Source organism: Musa acuminata, chromosome BXJ2-1 (assembly GCF_036884655.1).
Source record: "Musa acuminata AAA Group cultivar baxijiao chromosome BXJ2-1, Cavendish_Baxijiao_AAA, whole genome shotgun sequence".
In the NCBI taxonomy this organism is placed as follows: Eukaryota; Viridiplantae; Streptophyta; class Magnoliopsida; order Zingiberales; family Musaceae; genus Musa; species Musa acuminata.
Window position 1 is genome coordinate 29,762,253 of NC_088338.1, and position 19,411 is coordinate 29,781,663.

General features: G+C 37.1%; 1 protein-coding gene across 4 annotated transcripts; it reads right to left on the bottom strand.

The window, feature by feature from the left end:
• Window positions 1–1,068: 1,068 nt before the first annotated feature.
• LOC135583317 (serine/threonine-protein kinase ATG1c-like) lies at window positions 1,069–18,694 on the bottom strand. Of its 4 annotated transcripts, XM_065093820.1 has the most exons (14): window positions 18,271–18,694; window positions 17,214–17,378; window positions 15,033–15,150; window positions 14,864–14,922; window positions 14,381–14,445; window positions 8,005–8,098; window positions 7,838–7,918; window positions 7,653–7,758; window positions 6,253–6,325; window positions 5,821–6,161; window positions 5,365–5,735; window positions 1,917–2,199; window positions 1,758–1,828; window positions 1,069–1,501 (listed from the first exon to the last, which is right to left on the bottom strand). In XM_065093820.1, the coding sequence occupies exons 1-14, from the start codon at window positions 18,523–18,525 to the stop codon at window positions 1,277–1,279; spliced, it is 2,307 nt and encodes a 768-aa protein (XP_064949892.1). In that variant the 5' UTR covers window positions 18,526–18,694; the 3' UTR covers window positions 1,069–1,276. The 4 variants fall into 4 exon arrangements, with proteins under 4 accessions (XP_064949892.1, XP_064949894.1, XP_064949895.1 ...); XM_065093822.1 differs by lacking the exon at window positions 17,214–17,378 and having other exon boundaries at window positions 15,033–15,084; XM_065093823.1 differs by lacking the exon at window positions 17,214–17,378 and having other exon boundaries at window positions 1,758–1,825.
• Window positions 18,695–19,411: the final 717 nt, after the last annotated feature.

Sequence of the window (19,411 nt, forward strand, 5' to 3'; positions counted from 1 at the left end):
GTAACCACAAGTAATAAACGACGGCATGCGAATCTCATCTTTGGAACGTATATCACTTGCGAAACGAGTAATAAACGTACGAACTAATTGGCGTGGTTGTATGAATTTGCATGTACGCCAACTGCGCGCAGAGTGACAGAGCTTAATGTTACAACATGTACAAAGAAGCTATAGCTGTACGTAGGTACATAGTATTCGCCTTTAATAACTTTTGGAGCTGAGGCTGATGACTCCCATCTTCTCCTCCATGGAACAGGTGAACTATTTCAACCGGAGGTGTGGGGATAAAGGCTAATGAAACTGGAGAAAGGGAACATAATTACTGCACTAACATGATATCTACTCGCTTGTCTCTTTCTCCTCGAGCCCTTCAGTTCGATTAACTCCCAACTCATCCTCCTCATCTTTCCAGCAGTGAGTATGATGCGAACTGTATTGATATGGAAGAGAGAGAGAGAGAGAGAGAGAGAGATCATTGGCTATAATAGAAGGTTTCTCCTTCCAAATCTTGGGTGCGGCTTCGGATTGTTCGGAGAAAATCTTGACTGCTCCATCGAAGGTGAGAGGAGAACGTCCCCTGTGACATGGCGAAGCTGCAATGTGGGTGAAACGAGGAAGATGGATTTCGTACTTTTGAGAGTGGCATCCAATTTCTGTGGGTTTTGATGATGAGAGACTCTCGGGGTGGTGGATATTAATTATAAGGTTCTGTAGCCATCTTTGTCGATCATTAAATTCATGCACAAATAAAATACATTTATTTTTAGATACAGGATCTTCATGAAATAAACTTTAATAAATAAATAAATAAATAAATAAATAAATAAATAAATAAATAAAAATATATATATATACACACTCTGATCCATCAATATCCTATGAAAAGTATCTTGGAGACGAGACAATATGGAGTAGAAAAAAAATAAAAATAAAACGGGTACCAACAAAGAGAAGTACAAAATATGGACTTTTTTTTTTGTTTGAAAAAATAGGGCTTATACAACAGTCCAGTTTTGAGTTTATAATGCCAAAAATGAATGGAAATAATAGCTCACCAACACAAAAATACTACTACAACAACAACAATAACCATGATTTGAATTATTATTTACTAAATTGCTAGAGTGACTACAATCATTTCACCTTTATGTTACAGTACCCCAATCCCACCATCCTTACGGAACCATTGAACAAAATAATAACTATACAAAAAACTAATACTGCAAGTCATCGAACAGTAGTTATCAGCGGCTTAGAAGAAATGTTATAGGGGGCTTTAATGACCCTCATGCTTGATGACTGTTCTCTGTAACTGGAACTGGCCTCGTCGATCGTTGATAACCTCAATGTACAAGCGGAGCCGGCAACGATCTGAATTCGTAAGGGAAAATGGCGGGCTGAGAACAAGAGATGGTGCCTCCACCAGAAGAAAACACAACAAGCATACTGCTTTTGAATACCGAGATGACGCGCTCTCTGTGTTCCCCATCATCTCATCGACCTGTTTATTTTGAGTGGAAAAAAAAAGGTGCGTTAGTGCTGTCACTAACGCACGGATCAGCATGAAACTGCAATTATTTGATGTTTTATTGAGATGCTCTTGATAAAAATACCAACCCACAAAATTCCATTTTTGTTAAAATTTAAATGGATAATCAGGTCCGTATCAGTCAAAGTCAAAATGATACTAATATTATTGACCAGAATGAATAATAAGATAATGACTTGTGTTAAATAGAGCTAAAGATTTTACTTACACCACCCTGTCTGCCCAATGTAAGGGCAGATTGGAATATTATTTCCATTGCATCTGGCAGCTTGGTAGCTACTGCATGATTATCAATTTAAGCATCAGAATTAAAGAAAAAAATTATTCTAATTTTAAAAAAGTTCGAAATTAAAACTTATAATCGTACCTGCCATTTGCCTAATTTCCCAGGAAAGCTCCTCGCCATACTCAACTCCAAAAAGAAAGTTTCTCTGAATCTCTGAGGAAATAGCATCTAATGCTTGAGAGCTTGTGCAGTTGATATATTCCACTGTTTTGGAAATGCAATTTTTCTGGGTCTTTACTTCATGCGACGGACTTGCTTCCATACCCGATGCATCATGTGCATGGCAAATGTGCAGTGCTTGCCTCCAGATAGCAAGAACCACTAGCTGAACTGAGAATGCTTCCAGTCGTTGCCCGTTTTCGATCTTTCATTCAGTTAAGTATAATGTTCAATACAGAAAGATATCAAGTCAGACCACATCCTCAAAATCAAATAAAACAAAAGTTTCAACTAAGTGATTTAATTGAATGTACATATTCCAAAAAATAGGAAGCAGCCAAGCAAATTGTGCTGAAAATTAAACAGGACTAGTACTGCAAAATCAGTTAAGCATAGGAACAAACATACGAGTAGAGGCATGCAATGATTTTAGATTACTATAAAAATCTCTATATTTGTTCCAACTACAAACTTAAGATGGAGAAAGAAGGTACCAGTGACAATGGGTGTATTTTGTACTGCGTAGGATCAAGGTTCTCAATTTCGATGTGTACCACCTGGGATGAGCGGTACATACCAATAGGATATCGATACGCGGACCACCCTCTACGGGGCGGTATCAGTGTTTTGACCCGTATTGGGCGAAACAGGGTTTGTATCGAGCGGTGTCAAAATTCGACCATTACCGATTGATATGACCTGAATTTCGACCGTTATCGAGGTGTACCGCTCTGTCACGCACTTAGTTGGTTTTGCCTAAGTCGTGCGGCACCCTTGCGTGTCCGTCCGCAAAGGTCAACCTCCCCGAAACCTCCTATGGTTCCTTAGGACCTACAAAAGAGAAAACGAGTTAGAGAAAGCATCTCACTCGGGATCCACAAACAATCATTTCAGTAAACACTTCATACCCAATGCACCTAGACGAAGCACAACTCTAGGACAGTCCGTCGCCTAGTAGCTCCCGAAGTCCACCGACTTCGTTGAAATTGATGCACCATTGTTTGGATCCTGGGCCTCTACCCCCTACCAACACAATCTCCGCTACGCACCGCTTTTTTCATGACAACTTGAATGGCAGCACTGTGGTGTATTCTTCAAGAGTACTCGCTTCCGCGTCCTCTTGTCCCGTGCCAAGGCCTTCTGAACCCAACTTTGCCTCCGCAAGTTGAGTTGCTTTGGTTCCTCTGTCAAATGCTTCTTCGAGATAAGGTGCATGCGCCTAGAAGCTCCCTTCGTCTTTGGCACCATGCAGGATGAATCCGCTCCATCAGAATGAAGGATCCATTGAACGACATGATCCCACTCTTGCATCTACAAGAGTTCATGTCCTTGACCTATGTCAAAGGAAAGCTCTGTGCCTCCGCTTCATGTTCCATCTTCTATCTCGGCTCCCTTCATGTGGCTTGGGTACTTTGCCAAGTTACACCCAAGTTGCTTCGCTCCTCGATTTGCATTGAGTTGATGCTGGTCCTCACGTCCACCATTCCACAGGTCAGCCCTCCACTGAGTCTGATCTCAATATTGGCTCCAAGTGTGTCTTCATTTATGTTACCTTGGGTCACTCCCCCACTTGATCTCGTAATGCATCCCTCAATGCATTATCTCAAGCGAGATCATGCGACGACTCCTCGCCGCTCGCTAAGTCCATTGAGTATTGTGGAGTTATTTTGAGGCACTCCTCCTCAACATGTAAGGTCCATTGCACATAATTCTCCCTTTGGAGAGTCGAGACTTATCCCTCCTGGATATCTATCCTGTTGGAGCAACTTCTCTCTTTGCTTCCTTCCCTCTAGAAGTTTCGAAGACCACCATCCCCTTGGACTACTCCGCTTTGCTGAACAAACTGTGCATTGTTCTGTCTCCCGCAAATGCACTTGCTAGATTGCGACTCCATGTCAATACAGCCCCCGCTGCATTGCTCAAGACCTAGTAACATGCTAAACTCGCTGCACACTTCAGCCTCTTAGAGAAAGTTTCAATGCTCCATGGTACCAAGTTTCGATTGCCTTGGGATGGCCACGAACATTCCATCGTCTGCATAAAAGCCCTTGCATGAGTACCGAATTCTTCGAATTAGCAATTCCCCTCACCTCTATGAGCTTTGCATAACTCTTTTGGTCGCTGAACGACCCATTCCACCTTGCAAGGTCTCATCCTTTATCAAGTGTCTCGTTTGCCTCGAGCACCATCAAGTATGGTTGCCAATGTCGAGTCGTAGCTCGAACTCAACCATCCCAACCTTTGTGCGCTACATATTCTTCCCAACTTGCTTGTCCTCATGGTGCCTCATGCGTGAAGGGTTGGCCATTCCTCTGAATGCCAATCTCAGATGCCCGCTCCTTAGAGCGACTCCTTTTCCCTACATCTCCATGCCCATTTTTCCCCAAGCGGTCGTGCATGCCAAGTGTCTCTATAAGTGTTTGTCCTGCTCTGATACAATATGTCACGTACTTAGCTGGTTTTGTCTAAGTCGTGCGGCACCCTTGCGTGTCCATCCGCAAAGGTCAGCCTCCCCGAAACCCCCTATAGTCTCTTAGGACCTACAAAAGAGAAAACGGGTTAAAGAAAGCATCTAACTCGGGATCCACAAACAATCATTTTAGTAAACACTTTATAGCCAATGCAAATAACAAATAGACTTCACAAGCTCTGAATGGTTACACAACAAAGGGTACAAAATGATCTACTACAGATCGAGATCTCCCACAAGTGTCCACATGACACAATCTTTATTTATAAATCTAAAATGACCACCAAACTTAAAGAAAATGGGGCTACTAAGCTTATTGCCAACCTTTTACATGCTGTGCAAAGCATGAACAAACCAAAAGACACGGATATACATAAGCATTACATCAAACACCTCGTTTATAATTTTGTCCGTGATAGATCGGTACGCCCTAGTATTTTTTTCAGTTCTTTTTTGGCATTTTACGGCATACTGTCGGTACACCTCGGTACGTACCGTATTGAGCAAGGCTCGGTACATCGGTATGGACCGAAATTAAGAACCTTGTGTAGGATAACCTAGCATCATTATTTCTAACCACTAATAGTATTTCTGTGGAGGGCAATTTCAAATTCTTGACATAATTGCACATTAATGAAAACCAGGAGAAACAAAATAAAAGTTAGTTACTTTTCTTGGTATAGTAAATCAAGGTTCAAACTAATCAAAGAAATATTGATCAAGCAGCATAAACCAACACAAGTACAGTAAATAAAACCACATTTGATGAAATAAGCATTGTTCAACCCTCAATCTTGGGTTATCCCTGGAATAAATGCAGAATGACTAATTGTTTCAGAAAAAAGTCAAACAAAAGATATTCCTAGAGGAGGAAGAGAAAATGAGAATCACAATCTTCACCTTTTCTTTGACCACATCTGTTATGACAGATGCAAACTGCTGCAACGATATAATCCTCGTCATGAAGTGACCTGATGGCTGCTCCACAGCATCAGACATATCGATGGATCCATGGGAAGTTTCTGATGCAGGAGAGCCACAACTTCCCAGGCTTCTTATGGCAGGAGCATTACTGACTGCTGCACCACTTATTGGCATTGGTGCACTTGATGCCCTAACATTTGGAGATGTAATTTGTGAACCTTCTGATTTGCATGGTGAATTGCTTGGCCTGGAGGGACTTACTGAAGACAAAGACATAAGCAGGGGTGGTCTAGGAACAAGGACATAATCCTGATCAACAAGTTCCAATGAGTCCACAGCCGCAGAATCTACAGATGACAGAGAAGTAACTGGTAAATCTAGAAGCTGTAATATAGTAGGCAACAGTAATAGCCTGAATATGAAAAACCATACCTTTCGAAGAGGAACTAGTAGGCTTTTGTACCATGAAAAATATATCTTTAGCAGGTACACCAGGAGACTCCCTAGAATCATGCCTATGGCCACCATATCCGGAAGAAATGGCTACAACTTCTGATGGACTACAAATCCGATTTTTATGTCCAATATCAACAGAGAATCCCGAATCCGGTCTCACTGTGCCCTTGAGCATGGAATGAGAAAGATTTCTTTTCTTCCTAATAGATTCCTCATCTAAAGGGAAAGGCAAATAGTCATCATGTGAATTTTCTCCGATGGACCTTGTACGACTGCATTCAACCAGTGGAATGCTTTCTTGCTCTCTATATATCATCCTGCAAAATGCACAGCTTAAGTCAAAATTATTAAGCCTTCATAAAGAATTGTGTGTAGCAATCATTCAAGTATATGAAAAACATTTCTGACCTTGCTATGTCAACGGGAGGCTGTTTGGAAAGAAATTGATGATTGAAGAACTCCTCAAATGTCAAACGTTCCACTGGAAGAAGTTGATTATTTATAATCATACAGAATGCGATGAAAATTTAAGTTTAAACCATATGTGGGATTCTGAACAAGAAGGTAACATGGTGCATATAATTTTTTTGAGAAAAAGATAACTCTTTTTCCCCTGACAATTTGAAGAGACTCTATGGTGTGTTGTCTACCTCATATACCTCCGTACAAGTGAGGTTAAAAAGGGATGGAAAGAATAGGCACCAAAAAAAGGTAGGTAAAAAACATTTGCCACTAGAAGGTTCCACATCCCCAGATAAACTTTAGGTTGAAACCCTCCATAACATAGCAATGCTTCAATACCATCCCCAAGTGTAACAAAAGAACACAAAGAAGATTTTTAAATGGACTTGTCTGACAAAAAGCATAAAGGACTTACATGATTATCAGAATAGCACAAGCTACACAAGAAACAGTAAAAGCAACAAAGATTTGGTTAACCTTTTCCGTTTTAAAAAATGTTAGTAAATCAATCTACATAGTGATAAAGCACAGTTATCTCCTATAAATGAAACTCCTAGAAATGTGAATTCATTATTCAACTCATCAGTGCAGGCTATTAGCATCCAATTATTTATACATTTATGTCCCTAGGGTTTTCTAGGAAGTATCAAAATTTTATCTAGAAGTTCTACATTTGATTATTCTTGTTCCTGGTTTGACAGAAACTTATGATGAGCCTATTGTACTTAGGTCAAATGGGGCCTGTCTCAAATGTTCTTTATCATAGATGTTTCTGGATCAAAAAAGAAATCATCAAAATTATTGTATTAGATCAGGAATGGCAAAGCTCCATCATTAGCTAGGATATGAGTATAAAAAGCAAATGCAGACATACCGAACCAGCCCAAGGGAGAAAGAAAGAAGTTGAGCATTGAAACAGAGATGAAAGGGATCATGAATAAAGCACCCTGTGACTCTTTCATTCTCTTGTAATGAATGTTCAATATGCTTTTTGATGTTTCTTTGAAATTAACATTTTCTTGTTGAAAAATGTCACTTCTTCTTTGTGCACTATGTCTAGGATGATTTAGGAGATTTGCCCCTTGATTTCAGGATCTTAAACAACAATCAGCACGGTGGACTCTTGCTATTCACCAAAGAAAATCCTTCTGTTGCTTTGGCTCATCTTTGTTTGGGTTTTGAAACATATTTAGTGGGTTGGCATCAAGTTAATAGCCAGTAGTTGAAAATTGAAATATAGTAAAAAAATTCATTGAGATTTCTATATATTGCTATAGTCCATCACTGGAAGAAGGCTTTTGCAGGTTGACGGATTATCTTTTCATGTGAAAACCAACTGTACATACCAGCATTAGGATGCAATAATTTCTGGCACAAATCCATACAGTCAGAGCTCAAATTGTGATGTGATGGGAAACATAGTTGTTTTGCGTTGACTATATTCTGCAGTAACTGCTTGAGAAAGGTCCTTTGTTACTGAAAGAACATACTAGAATACATAGAACAGCAGTAACAAACTAAATAAGCAAACCTCTATTTGATTATTTGCAGTAAAAGGTGTCTTTCCTGTTACAAGTTGATAAAATATAACTCCAACACTCCAGAGATCTGCCTGTCATTTTAGTAAAACATGATAAACAAAATAGGCTGCACAAAATAAATGAATAGTTTTATTATAAGATAGGATTCATTTCTCACCTTTCCATCATACTTCTTCAATTCCATTACTTCTGGAGCCATGTAAAGGGGTGTACCACAAAGAGTATCAGCTAGGGTAGAAGGTGACAGAGATCTGCCAGATGAGTTTAACAAGAAAACACAGAAAAAGAACCATATTGTGAAAAAGAAAAAAAAAGAGTTGTTGGATAAAGTGCCCGAAACAAACACAATCTTAATAGAAAAGAAGGGGAAGAAATAGAAAATTTCAACAGTATTTTTCCACTTCAAGAGATGTGAAGATCTTGAATATTTAAAATGCATAAGAACAATCAGTATCAACAAGGTTTGACATAACACTAAAAATGGTACGATACATACTGGTCCAACGAGCGACCAATACGCAGACCGCCCTATACCGAGCGGTTTTTATTAGGAGGGGTGTACAAGGTGGTACGAGGGTATATACTGAATGGCATGGTCGAAACTCGACTGTTACCGACTTGTACCGGTCAGTAACATTTGGATTTCGATTGATGGCTCAGATTCAAGTGTCTTCAATGGTCAATTTGATAGTTGGCAACATTTGAATGGGCTTTTAAACTCATTCCTCCCTGCTCTTTCAATTTCTTTCACTCTTACATTCTCTCTAACTCATTCTCATTCACATCTCTCTTTCTTAGATTTTCACCCTCTTCAACTCAAGCAAAGCTTTAAGACATTGTAACACTTTATTTAGAGGAGGATCACTGTAATCAAGAGGTATGTATTCCCTTTCTAGTTCTTTGTTCATTTATGCTATGATTAGGTCTATTCTATGTAGTTAATGCCTATCAGGGTGTTTGACATGTTTATAGTGGTAAAAGTGGGCTAATTAGGGAGTAATATAGCTTAATATTGTAATTAATCGATTTAATATTGATTTCGGCAAAATTAGACACATATTTGGTTAATTCTATGTAGTTAATGCCTATTGAGGTGATTGACATGTTTATAGTGGTAAAGGAGGGCCAATTCAACATTAATACAGTATTTTAATGCTGTGATTAGTTGATTTAATGCAAATTTGATCAAAATTCAACGTCAACTATATGTAGTTAATGCCTGTTGTGGTGATTGACATGCTTATAATGATAAAAGAGAGTTAATTAGGCAATAACACAGTTTGTTTAATGATGTGATTAGTGGATTTAATACTGATTTCATCGAAATTAAACCCATATTGAGTCAATTCTATGTAGTTAATGTCTTTTAGGGTGATTGACACGATTATAGTGGTAAAAGAGGGCTAATTAAGTAATAATATAGTTTTTTTTAATGCTGTGATTAGTGGATTTAATACTTATTTCATCAAAATTAGACCTATATTGGGTCAATTCTATGTAGTCAATGCTTTTTGGAGTGATTGATATGTTTATAGTGACCAAGTAGGGTTCATTACATATAATCATAGCTTGTTATTTCAAATTCGTTGGCAATTAGGGCTTATGACAGTTTGTTAATTTGATAAATATTTGTAGGAGCATGGGATCGAAGGAACAAACATGATGATGCTTGGGATCATGTCCACCATTTGGACGACACTCCTCATCATTGGCAGTGCATATTGTGGCTACATCGGCCGAGATGAAAGAATCACTTGATTGAAGCAACATTCGATCGACGATTATCCCGATGTTGCAAAATGAAAACAAGTTCCGATGGAGATCTATAAATTATTTCAAGATAAGCTACAATGGGCAAAGGACAATGAAGTGCAAAAGAAGGCCAAGGAACAGGAAGAATTCAGGCAGGTTACGTAGGAACCCGTTTATGATTAATAGAGGGTCACGACAATGATGTCGACCTGAATATTAGAGCTGGTATTCGTGCATCACTGGAACATCAGTACATGTATGAGGAGACAATGAAACATCAATGACTTGACTCACAATAGGAGTATGACAATGGTAGTGGGTCAAGGCCATAGGGTATCTAAAAGAGGGCTAGCATAAGGCAGCCAATTGCCCCTCTTCAGTTAAGCAAGATTGGTAGCATGAGGTAGGGTAGAATCTAAGATTTTATGAGAGGACTTAGTAGAAGCTTAACATATGATATTGTTTATATTGATCCGCAAGCTTATTCTCTACAAACAACAAAACATAAAAGAATTGATGATGCCTATACAAAAGAAAAGAAGCGAGATATTGGCAAGGCAATAGCAACGTGATTAAACTTCCACAATATTATAGCAAATGGAGCTCAAGGTCCATATTCTATAGCATGGTGTCTTCGATCCAAAATGCTAGCACAGGGATCCAACATCTTACACCGAATGAGATATATGGTGTTTATTTAGATGAGGAGGTCACAAAACTGAAAGATTGGATTAAATTCTTCAAGAGACAGTAGGATGACACTGATGTGTGATAGTTGGACTGGACCTATAAGAATGAGCATCATCAACTTTCTTGTCTATTGCAATAGAAGGATCATATTTTACAAGTTGGTTAATGCTTTCGATAAAATTTAAGATGCAAACTATATTGAGAACCTAATGGACACTGTGGTAGAAGAGATCGGGTCTTAGTATATTGTCTAGATTGTGATCGATAATGGAGCTAATTTCAAGAAGCTCAATTTACAATTGATAAAGTGAAGAGAAACACTGTTTTAAACTCCATATACAGCTCATTGCATGGACCTTACGATGAACATTAGTGGGTTACCATCAGTAATAAAGTGTGGCAAGGGCACGACCGGTGACAAAGTTTATATACAACCATCATTGGGTCCGCTCCTTGATGTAGAAGTCTACAAATGGTGAGACACTCCAACCCAACGTAACTTAATTTGCTAAAATTTTAATGCTTTAAAGTCAATCTTGCAAAAGAGGCATGATCTCAAGGCAAAATAATGGCATTACAGGAATGATCATATTCACAGTATTTAAAACCAAGTGATGTAAAAAAGATGGAGAATACAATTCATACTTCTAGATTTTAAGAGTCCGTAAATGAAATTATAACAATAATAGAACCATATGTTATCCTCCATAAGGTCGATATGGAGATACGTCCACAGATGCCTTATCTTCGATATATATTACTTACAACCAAAGAATAGGTAAATAAAGTATTGTCCGATGGTTAGAAGGCTGATCAATACTTACAGATCATCGATCGTAGGAGCAAATCCCATAGGGTCTAAGACATCCATAATGCAGGTAAATTTATATTATAGTCATTTACTCATTTATAATATGAATAATCATTATTTAAAAATTTAATATAACGAAATCATGTCTTGTAGAGCATTATCTAAATCCGGCCATTCAGTTTCGATAGTCTTGGGACCTGACTAGATTTATTAGAAGCACTAAGGAATATTATATATCAACACTTGCCACAAAGTGTCGATGCAATGGAGGCTATTATGGAAGGTCGATTATGCCAAGAAAGTGTCAGTTCATTTTTCGATGGTGTAGCTATATCGTGTCATTACAATATGAATCCTGGTAAAGAACAGTTACACACCCACACACCCATCTTTGATTATAAATTGAAATTGACATCAATAATTTGTTATGCTAATAAAGCCTTATTTATATTTTTTTACGACCAAGTGGTGACTACAACTTGAAAGGTCCGCACCTAATTTAAGAAAGGTTATGGTCCATATACTTTCGTAGATGGCGTCATCGAGTGGTTGTGAATGTAATTGATCAATGTTCACCTTAATTCACATGAAGGTCAGTAATAAACTATTATATAAATGATTGGAGAAACTTATATACGTCCACTACAATATGCTACTAAGGTTATGGTGTGTTGAGCTAGACAAGGAGTCAAAGGAACCATAGATTGATCCCTTCGATCTTCAATACTATAACCAAGTTTCACAGTCAATGTTAGGAATAGGTCAAAGCAACAAAGAACCAAAGGGATCCTTGATGAGGTGGGAGATCCTCCACATCCTTCTCGTTTGAATCACCGGGCAATAGAAGAGGAGGAACAACATCCCCAACAACAAGAAGATCTCCCATGGTCAGAACATGGTGGAAGGAGCCAAACAACCTCAAGTTAGACTACTCGAGGTCATGACACATAACAGTCAGTCAGGGGAAGACATTAGCATTAGTCGAACTATCAGAAAGAATTGAGTCAGGCGACGAGACACTTTCTTAATCACATTCAACAACCTGCTCGATCCATAGAGATACCAATGACATAGATAGTAGCGCTTCGACCGACGATGGTGACGACAGGAGAGTCGATGGTTCCGTCTACTCAGCCACAGGGTGGTGAATGGACTAAGCAATATATTACGCATGCCACCTAAGATTCAAATTATGGAGCTCAAGCAGATAGCTACAGTTTATACACGAAAGAGGAAGGGGAAGGGACAGGCAATCGATGATTTTGACATATGCGATAGAGCCTATATGACATAAACACCGAGCAAAGCTCGTTGTATTTCAAATCATCGCATTATGGAGGATCTTAAGGCCTATAACAGTATAGTGATAGTTAGTCATAAGGTATGCGATACCATATCGTACCGGTGTTTCGAGGTTGGCTCGGTACGGTATGGTACCGATGTACCGAGCGGTACACCCTGGTGTACCGAACAATTTTATATATTTTCTTCATTACTGTAGCACCATAGCACTGCTACAACGTAATACTGTAGCACTGTAGCGGTACCGGGCGATCCGCGTACCGGTATACTATCGGACCGGTATGTACCGCCCGTACCGGGTGGTACCATTTGGTACTGCATACCATGGTTGGTCATTCTTTTCTAAGGTTGATTGGTCTTATGATGCGGAGCAACATATTAGTGGCGAAAGTAGAAACTCTGGTATTCTCCATCCTCCGCACCAATACATGCCACAATCATACTTACCTTAGGAGCCACCTCGCACGTGTGGTTCAAGACGATTAGGCTACAACTGTTACTATATTGATGCACCAATAGTGTACAAACTATCGGTATACCATGTCGTAGGAGCAATTTTAGGATTAGATCCGACAAATATACCATATTGATATACAAATATATAGGATCAAGGACCTCGATCAACCGCCTGTTGAGTCCCGTTGTTCATTTTAGTAGTAGAACAAGTATATTCATTGGCCGATTCATTTATTATTTAATTCATTTGAATCTTAAAGTTTTGTCTCATGATCTAACAATTCAAGTCATATCTTTGTAGATAATTTAATATCAATAGAAGAACGACTCGAAACGTGTCGTAAAGCTGCTCCTCAAAGCTTAAAAAAGATAAATCTACTATCCCTTCCTAATTTAGATGATTTTGATGAAATTAAACTAAACTTGCATTTACTTCCAAATTAAAAACCTGAATATGTTTTTTTTTTCTATTTTTCAGGTATTTTGAGGGTTCTTGGGATTTTTTGGGACCATCAGTATTCCCCAGCATATTGACACACGGTACACTAATACGGAACTGTACGTGTCGTACCACCGACCAACCGATCGGCACAAGAAGACAAACCTTGGTATCAAATTTTATTTAAGATTTAGTCATTGCAAGAGATTATAAGGAAAACAATAGGCTCTAGAGCAATATTCCAGAGCAGACAAGACATCTAAATAAACCAAGAATTTCAGCGATGTAGAAGAGAGTAGCAATGAAAGAGGGGAAGGATGACATCTAAGAGCAACGAATACTTCACATTAATCGAGACTGAAGACCACCTTCTAGAATAGATATTTCATAATTAGATTAAAATCTAAAACAAAATCTGTTTCATGCGAAATCTTGAATTATGTTAAGTAGACAACTTTCACATTCAACTAATTAAAATAAACTACAACAATTTAACATCTCTAATTTTATGGTGCTATTGATGATATATAACAACTCACAAAAGTTTTCCCTAAATGCGACAACCATTAAAAATGAAAATACGAGAAATTCCTTTGCTTAATGACATTCTAGGCCAGAGAAATTACCCTATTTGATGTTGGCTCATCTTATTCCAAAAACCTAATATGATTAGTGATGCAAAAATTCATTGTATTTGCGAATGAATAGATAATATATCATTGGAAACCTTGTAAAACTAATACAACATCACAAGAAAATTTTGTCAACTTGTAAAACTTGTATTAGATATCTTCACACGAATTCGCTAACTTGTCAAGTCATAGGGAATTCACAGTAAACCTTCCTCGTAACTGATGATTAATGAAGAATACGATTTACTTACATCACATTCCACAATAGATTGGTTAATCCACACATCTGATTTTATAAGTTATGAAAAATTAAAGCTTTGTAAGAAAAATAATAGTCAACACCATAAGAAGTGGCATTCACCTACAGTTAATACAATATTTATGGTCACCAAAATAAATAAATAATTGGTATTCATTAAATAGTAAAAGAATAAGAAACAAAAGAACACACCTAGCAAAGCCAAAATCTGCAATTTTCAAGGTTGCATTTTCATCATATGTTGAGAGAAGAAGATTCTGTCAAACAAAGGATTAAGCTTTAGATGGAAGTTCTGGAATTTAAAACTAAGCTTAGTGACAAGAAAAAGATTATTAACTAGTGACCAGCCAAGAAGCATAATCCAATTTAAACATTGTTTGCATATATTAACACAAATAATCAATAAGCTCATTGAATATATCAGAATGTTAGAAAGTGAAAAAGACAAATCAAACTATCAAAGCAAGATAAGTTGCAAAAAATAACTAGAGATGAAACATATTCTTGGCAGTAAGGCTGCAAAATCCTAACAAAAAAATAGAGGTGAGAGTCTGAAAAATTCCAAAATTAAGATATAAACACGATATTTCGGAATGTCCAGCCAGCTTTCAGAACCATAAGCTTCAAATATCAGAGATCAAGCAAAAGTATGGGAGCAAAAAAGCAGAATAAAACCTGTGGCTTCAGGTCACGATGAATGACATTATTAGCACGGAGAACCTGCAAACCAGAAGCTATAAAAAGAAATGTAAATTAAATTAACCGCATTTCTGTAACAATGCTGCAAGAAAGACCATTAAGGAGTGTAGAACATAACAATTTTCCAAAAGACAAACAACAGTACCTAGCTGTTTCATAAAATACATTGCAGTTGCTTCGGAAACTCTACCATGACTCTGTATGTACAAAGATAAATCGCCACCTCTGCATAACTCCAATACAAGATATATTCGCCCAGGAATCTGGTATAAAATGATGGGCATAAAGAAAAAAATGCAGAATTATGAAAAGGCATGAATGCTAGGAAACATTTTTTGTTCTATTTAAATTTCTTGCACAAAAGGATATTAAACCTTGCAACAAGTACTATCTTAAAATTTTGAACCAGAAGAAAAGTACTATCATTTTTAGAAAAAGCATCGTGTCCACAAAGCTCCCAAGTTTTTGGATCTAGGGAGGGTGTTGTACCCTCACTATCATGGATATTGATGCTAAAGCATTAACTAAAAAAAAGGTTAGACTGTTTAAAAGAAACCAAAGAACCAAACTACTAGCAGACAAAACGCAAAAAAGATAAGGAAAAAATTAAAAAAAAAAAGAAGAGAAAAGAAGGCCTGTAGCTAGTCATATTAGTTACTTTGTCTAAACCAGCTGAAGAATCCTAAGAATAATAAAATTCACTAGTCAATTTAATAATATACAGAGTGTACCACCAAGGATTTACCAATTTGAGCAGAAACTGGTACACTCTATGTACAACATTGCTGCCTACATTTTGACATTGTCGATGGACAAACCATCTGGTGCAGGTACCATACATACAGTCTGGTAGTTCTATTTTTTAAAAATAAAAGTGAGCTTTTAAAACTATTAAAATGAACTAATTGTCAATAAATATGATCACAAATTTAATTAGAAAATATTGGTCTTCCTAGGAAGTAGGAAGCACCTATTATATATAAGAGTCTATCATCCCACCATGAGGGTACCAAAGAGTGTATTGGATCATATATATTCCCAAGATCTGTTCCTAAATGACATCAAACAAACAACTAAAACTCTCAAGTTAAGATCCAAATAAATTTGTTACAATTCCTGATTATTACATCTAAATGGCATTAATAAAACTCAAACAGATTAAAATCAAGTGTCTTAAACAACTCTAAGCTCATGCTGGAATGCATCAATGGCCTTCCTCAGTTGGAATTGTGCCATTAGATTCTTAGAATTTCATGTATGTCTAAAATCAAAAGATCAACATATGCAAAAAAGATTTCATGTGATAAGTATGGAAAAAGAATCCAATATTTTGATAGTTATCTAAAACCAGATATTTATCCAAAACCTATCCAGTACAAATACCACAAGCAATTTAAAGTATCCATGTTTAACAGTAGTTAATTTATTTATGATAGTTCTACCACAGCATGATCAGCATCCTAACATAATTAACCAAGGAGCTCCTTTTTAATCAATCTATTCAATCAGGTCATATAATATTATTTCCACTATTGATAGAGTTTGTTTTTCACCTATAAAAAATATTTCAACACTATATCCAAAATGTGATGCTCAGACAATGACAACCAAGTTTCCCAATAACGTGATTGTGGTTATAGGTGGCTTTAGGATCTACATTAGAATCGAAAGCAAGAGCCAGCTTAGCATACGGGTTCAGGTATGATTGGCCAAAGATGAATATGAAAATAATAATTCAGAAACAAAAAGTGAAAAAAATAAAAATGTGTGGTCCAACATATTACTATAACTTACTGTTAAGAAATTTTAGTTTTTATAACGTGATAGAAACTCTTTAGAAAATGATTCATTCAAGTCATGGGTTTTCAAAACTACAACTCTAATGACCATATCCCCCTCCAACCCAGCAACATTAAATTTTTTGATATAATCAGTTGGTATTTGTCCAACTTTTTTATAACATAACTTACTGCTAAGAAATTTTAGGTTTTATAATGTGATAGAAATTTTTTAGAAAATGTTTTATTGTCATCATGGGTTTTGAAAACGACAAATCTAATGACCATCTGCCCTTCCAATCCAGCAACATTAATTTTATGGATATAATCAGTTAGTATTTACTGATATAAGGAACCTAATCTACCTAAAACGAGACTCTGATATAGGATCCAATCTAAATTAAACACAAAACATTAACTCAAGGCTAACATTAAAAAGGTAAGAATGGATAGTTTCACAAGAGACTAAATCCTCATCCAACTAACTAAAACTTAACAAAACTCGCCACCAAGGCTGCATCTTTTGCCTCTGCTGTGCATCAACATACCTCATGATCATCTAGCATATTTGTAAATGTTGTAGAAATCCAAAGGTAGTGATGCTCATTCCTTATTTCAGATGACTTCTTCATGAAAAAAAGGCTCAATCGGGCACCAAAATTGAGAGAGGTGTTGAAGTTAATAGCCTTCATAGCAGTGTACAGCAGGTTTGACTGTCAAACAAATGTAGATATTGAAAATCATGGAACGGCCTTAAATCTGTTGATGGTTGTATCTGCATACATTATTGATGACTTCAAAGACAAACAAAGGATTTTAATACTTAATTATTTGCTCAGCAACCATGACCTTCTTGATTATGAACTGCGCTATGAAAAAATCCAAGCGAATTTTAAGATATTGTTAATCCAATTAGTTGCTTAGTTTACATCTACTTGCTAATTGCATAACATCTAAAACTCTTATTTTGGGATTTAATTATTACATTTTGAACCAGACCTGACAGTTGGATGTAAATGAAGATGTTTCTGCACGAACCCTAATATACCAATGTGCCATAGTCTGCACTCAACATACACCAATACGAGTTTATCAAGAATTTTCAGTAGCATTTTCACGGGACCTTTGTTTCTGTTTCACCATCTTTTCAAACCCCACATGGTCATCCTTGGTCCCTGTTCAACATAATTAGACCATGTTCTCCATGATCCTGTTCATAGTACCATCAAACATCAGTAGGAGTACATTCGTGTGGGTTCTAATTTCCAAGTCCCGAGTCATTTTTTATTTATGCAGCGCCACAGATCAACAACAAGACATCCGTAAGCTAAAATCAACAATCAGGTGAAGATATCAAATCAAAACACATGTCCATGCATATTTTGACTCAAGACGAACCATTTAACAAAATTCATCCTTCTCAGTCGTTAATAGAAACAACAGCAGATAAAACAGAGGTGGTTCAAAGCAACCAAAATCGGCACCTAGTTCCAGCTATTAACTAAAAGAAAGGACCAATGACCACAGCAAGTAAACAAGAAGCCCACGAGTTTCTTCTATCGAGGAAGGAAGGCGAAAAGAAAACTACAAGAAAACGGGGAGGACCTGGATGAAGTCGTAGAGAGCGATGATGTTAGGGTGGCTGATGCGACCGAGGATGGAGACTTCGGAGAGAAGGCTGCGCCGCAACTTCTCAGAAAGACGAGACATGGCAATTTCCTTGACGGCCACCTCCGTTCCCTGAATGCGGTGCCGCGCCAGCCACACAGTAGAGAAAGCTCCCGCCCCAATCTGTCGATCAATAATGTAATCGCCCACGAGCCGGCGCCCTCTCGCCACACCGCCAGAGGTGCTGGCCATTGCGGCAGACGGCGGAACCCTAGGAGAAGACGAGGATTTTCACTTATTGTCGAATCTCTGATTGAGTCAAACTTGATTCTTCTTCGTTTTCTTATTGGACTACGGTTCGATCGCGAGCAGGAATCGGGAAGAAGTCGGGCACCAAAGGGAAGCAACGAGAGAGATTCCAGGTCGCGCGTTCGTGCGGTCCAAGACGGAAAGAGGCGGGCTTTATAGCGTCGCTTATTTTATATTTTTATGTAAAAGTTAGCAACTATCTATCTAATTGTACATTTTTAATGTGTTTAAGATAAGATTATGTATCGTTGGCACGTCGGTGATATGGGAATGGAGCCACGCTACAGTTTTTGTTTTCAAAACCTTCCGTAAAAATACATTATAGTATTTTGGATGAATTTATTTTTCGATCGATATTCCTTTTTCTTTCTCCTAAATAATAATTTTTTTTTTATTTTAAAAATATCTCCAAAAATTTTTTTATTAAAAATTGTTTTACTCATTTTGTTATCAATTTTAAACTATTTTTATTGGACTCATTTATAATATTTTTAATAATATTTATAATATTTTTTATTGAAGTACTAAAAGTGCTATAAACACATGTGGCGTATATCATATTTTTAGACTTATAATTTATAGAATTTTCAGCTAGGTCTTTCAGTATTTTTATTACGGGTGTCAAAATATTATAATAAAATAATTTTTAATTTTTATTTGAGTGATGTTGTCCTAAACGATTATAAACTTGTCTTTAAAATATAGTATTGTATATCAAATGGTTTCTAGGGTGTTTTGGTTTTATTTGACTCATACATAATATTTTTATTGTGATGATCAAAACATTGTAACATATCAAAAATATTACTAAAGTACTCAATAAGTGAAC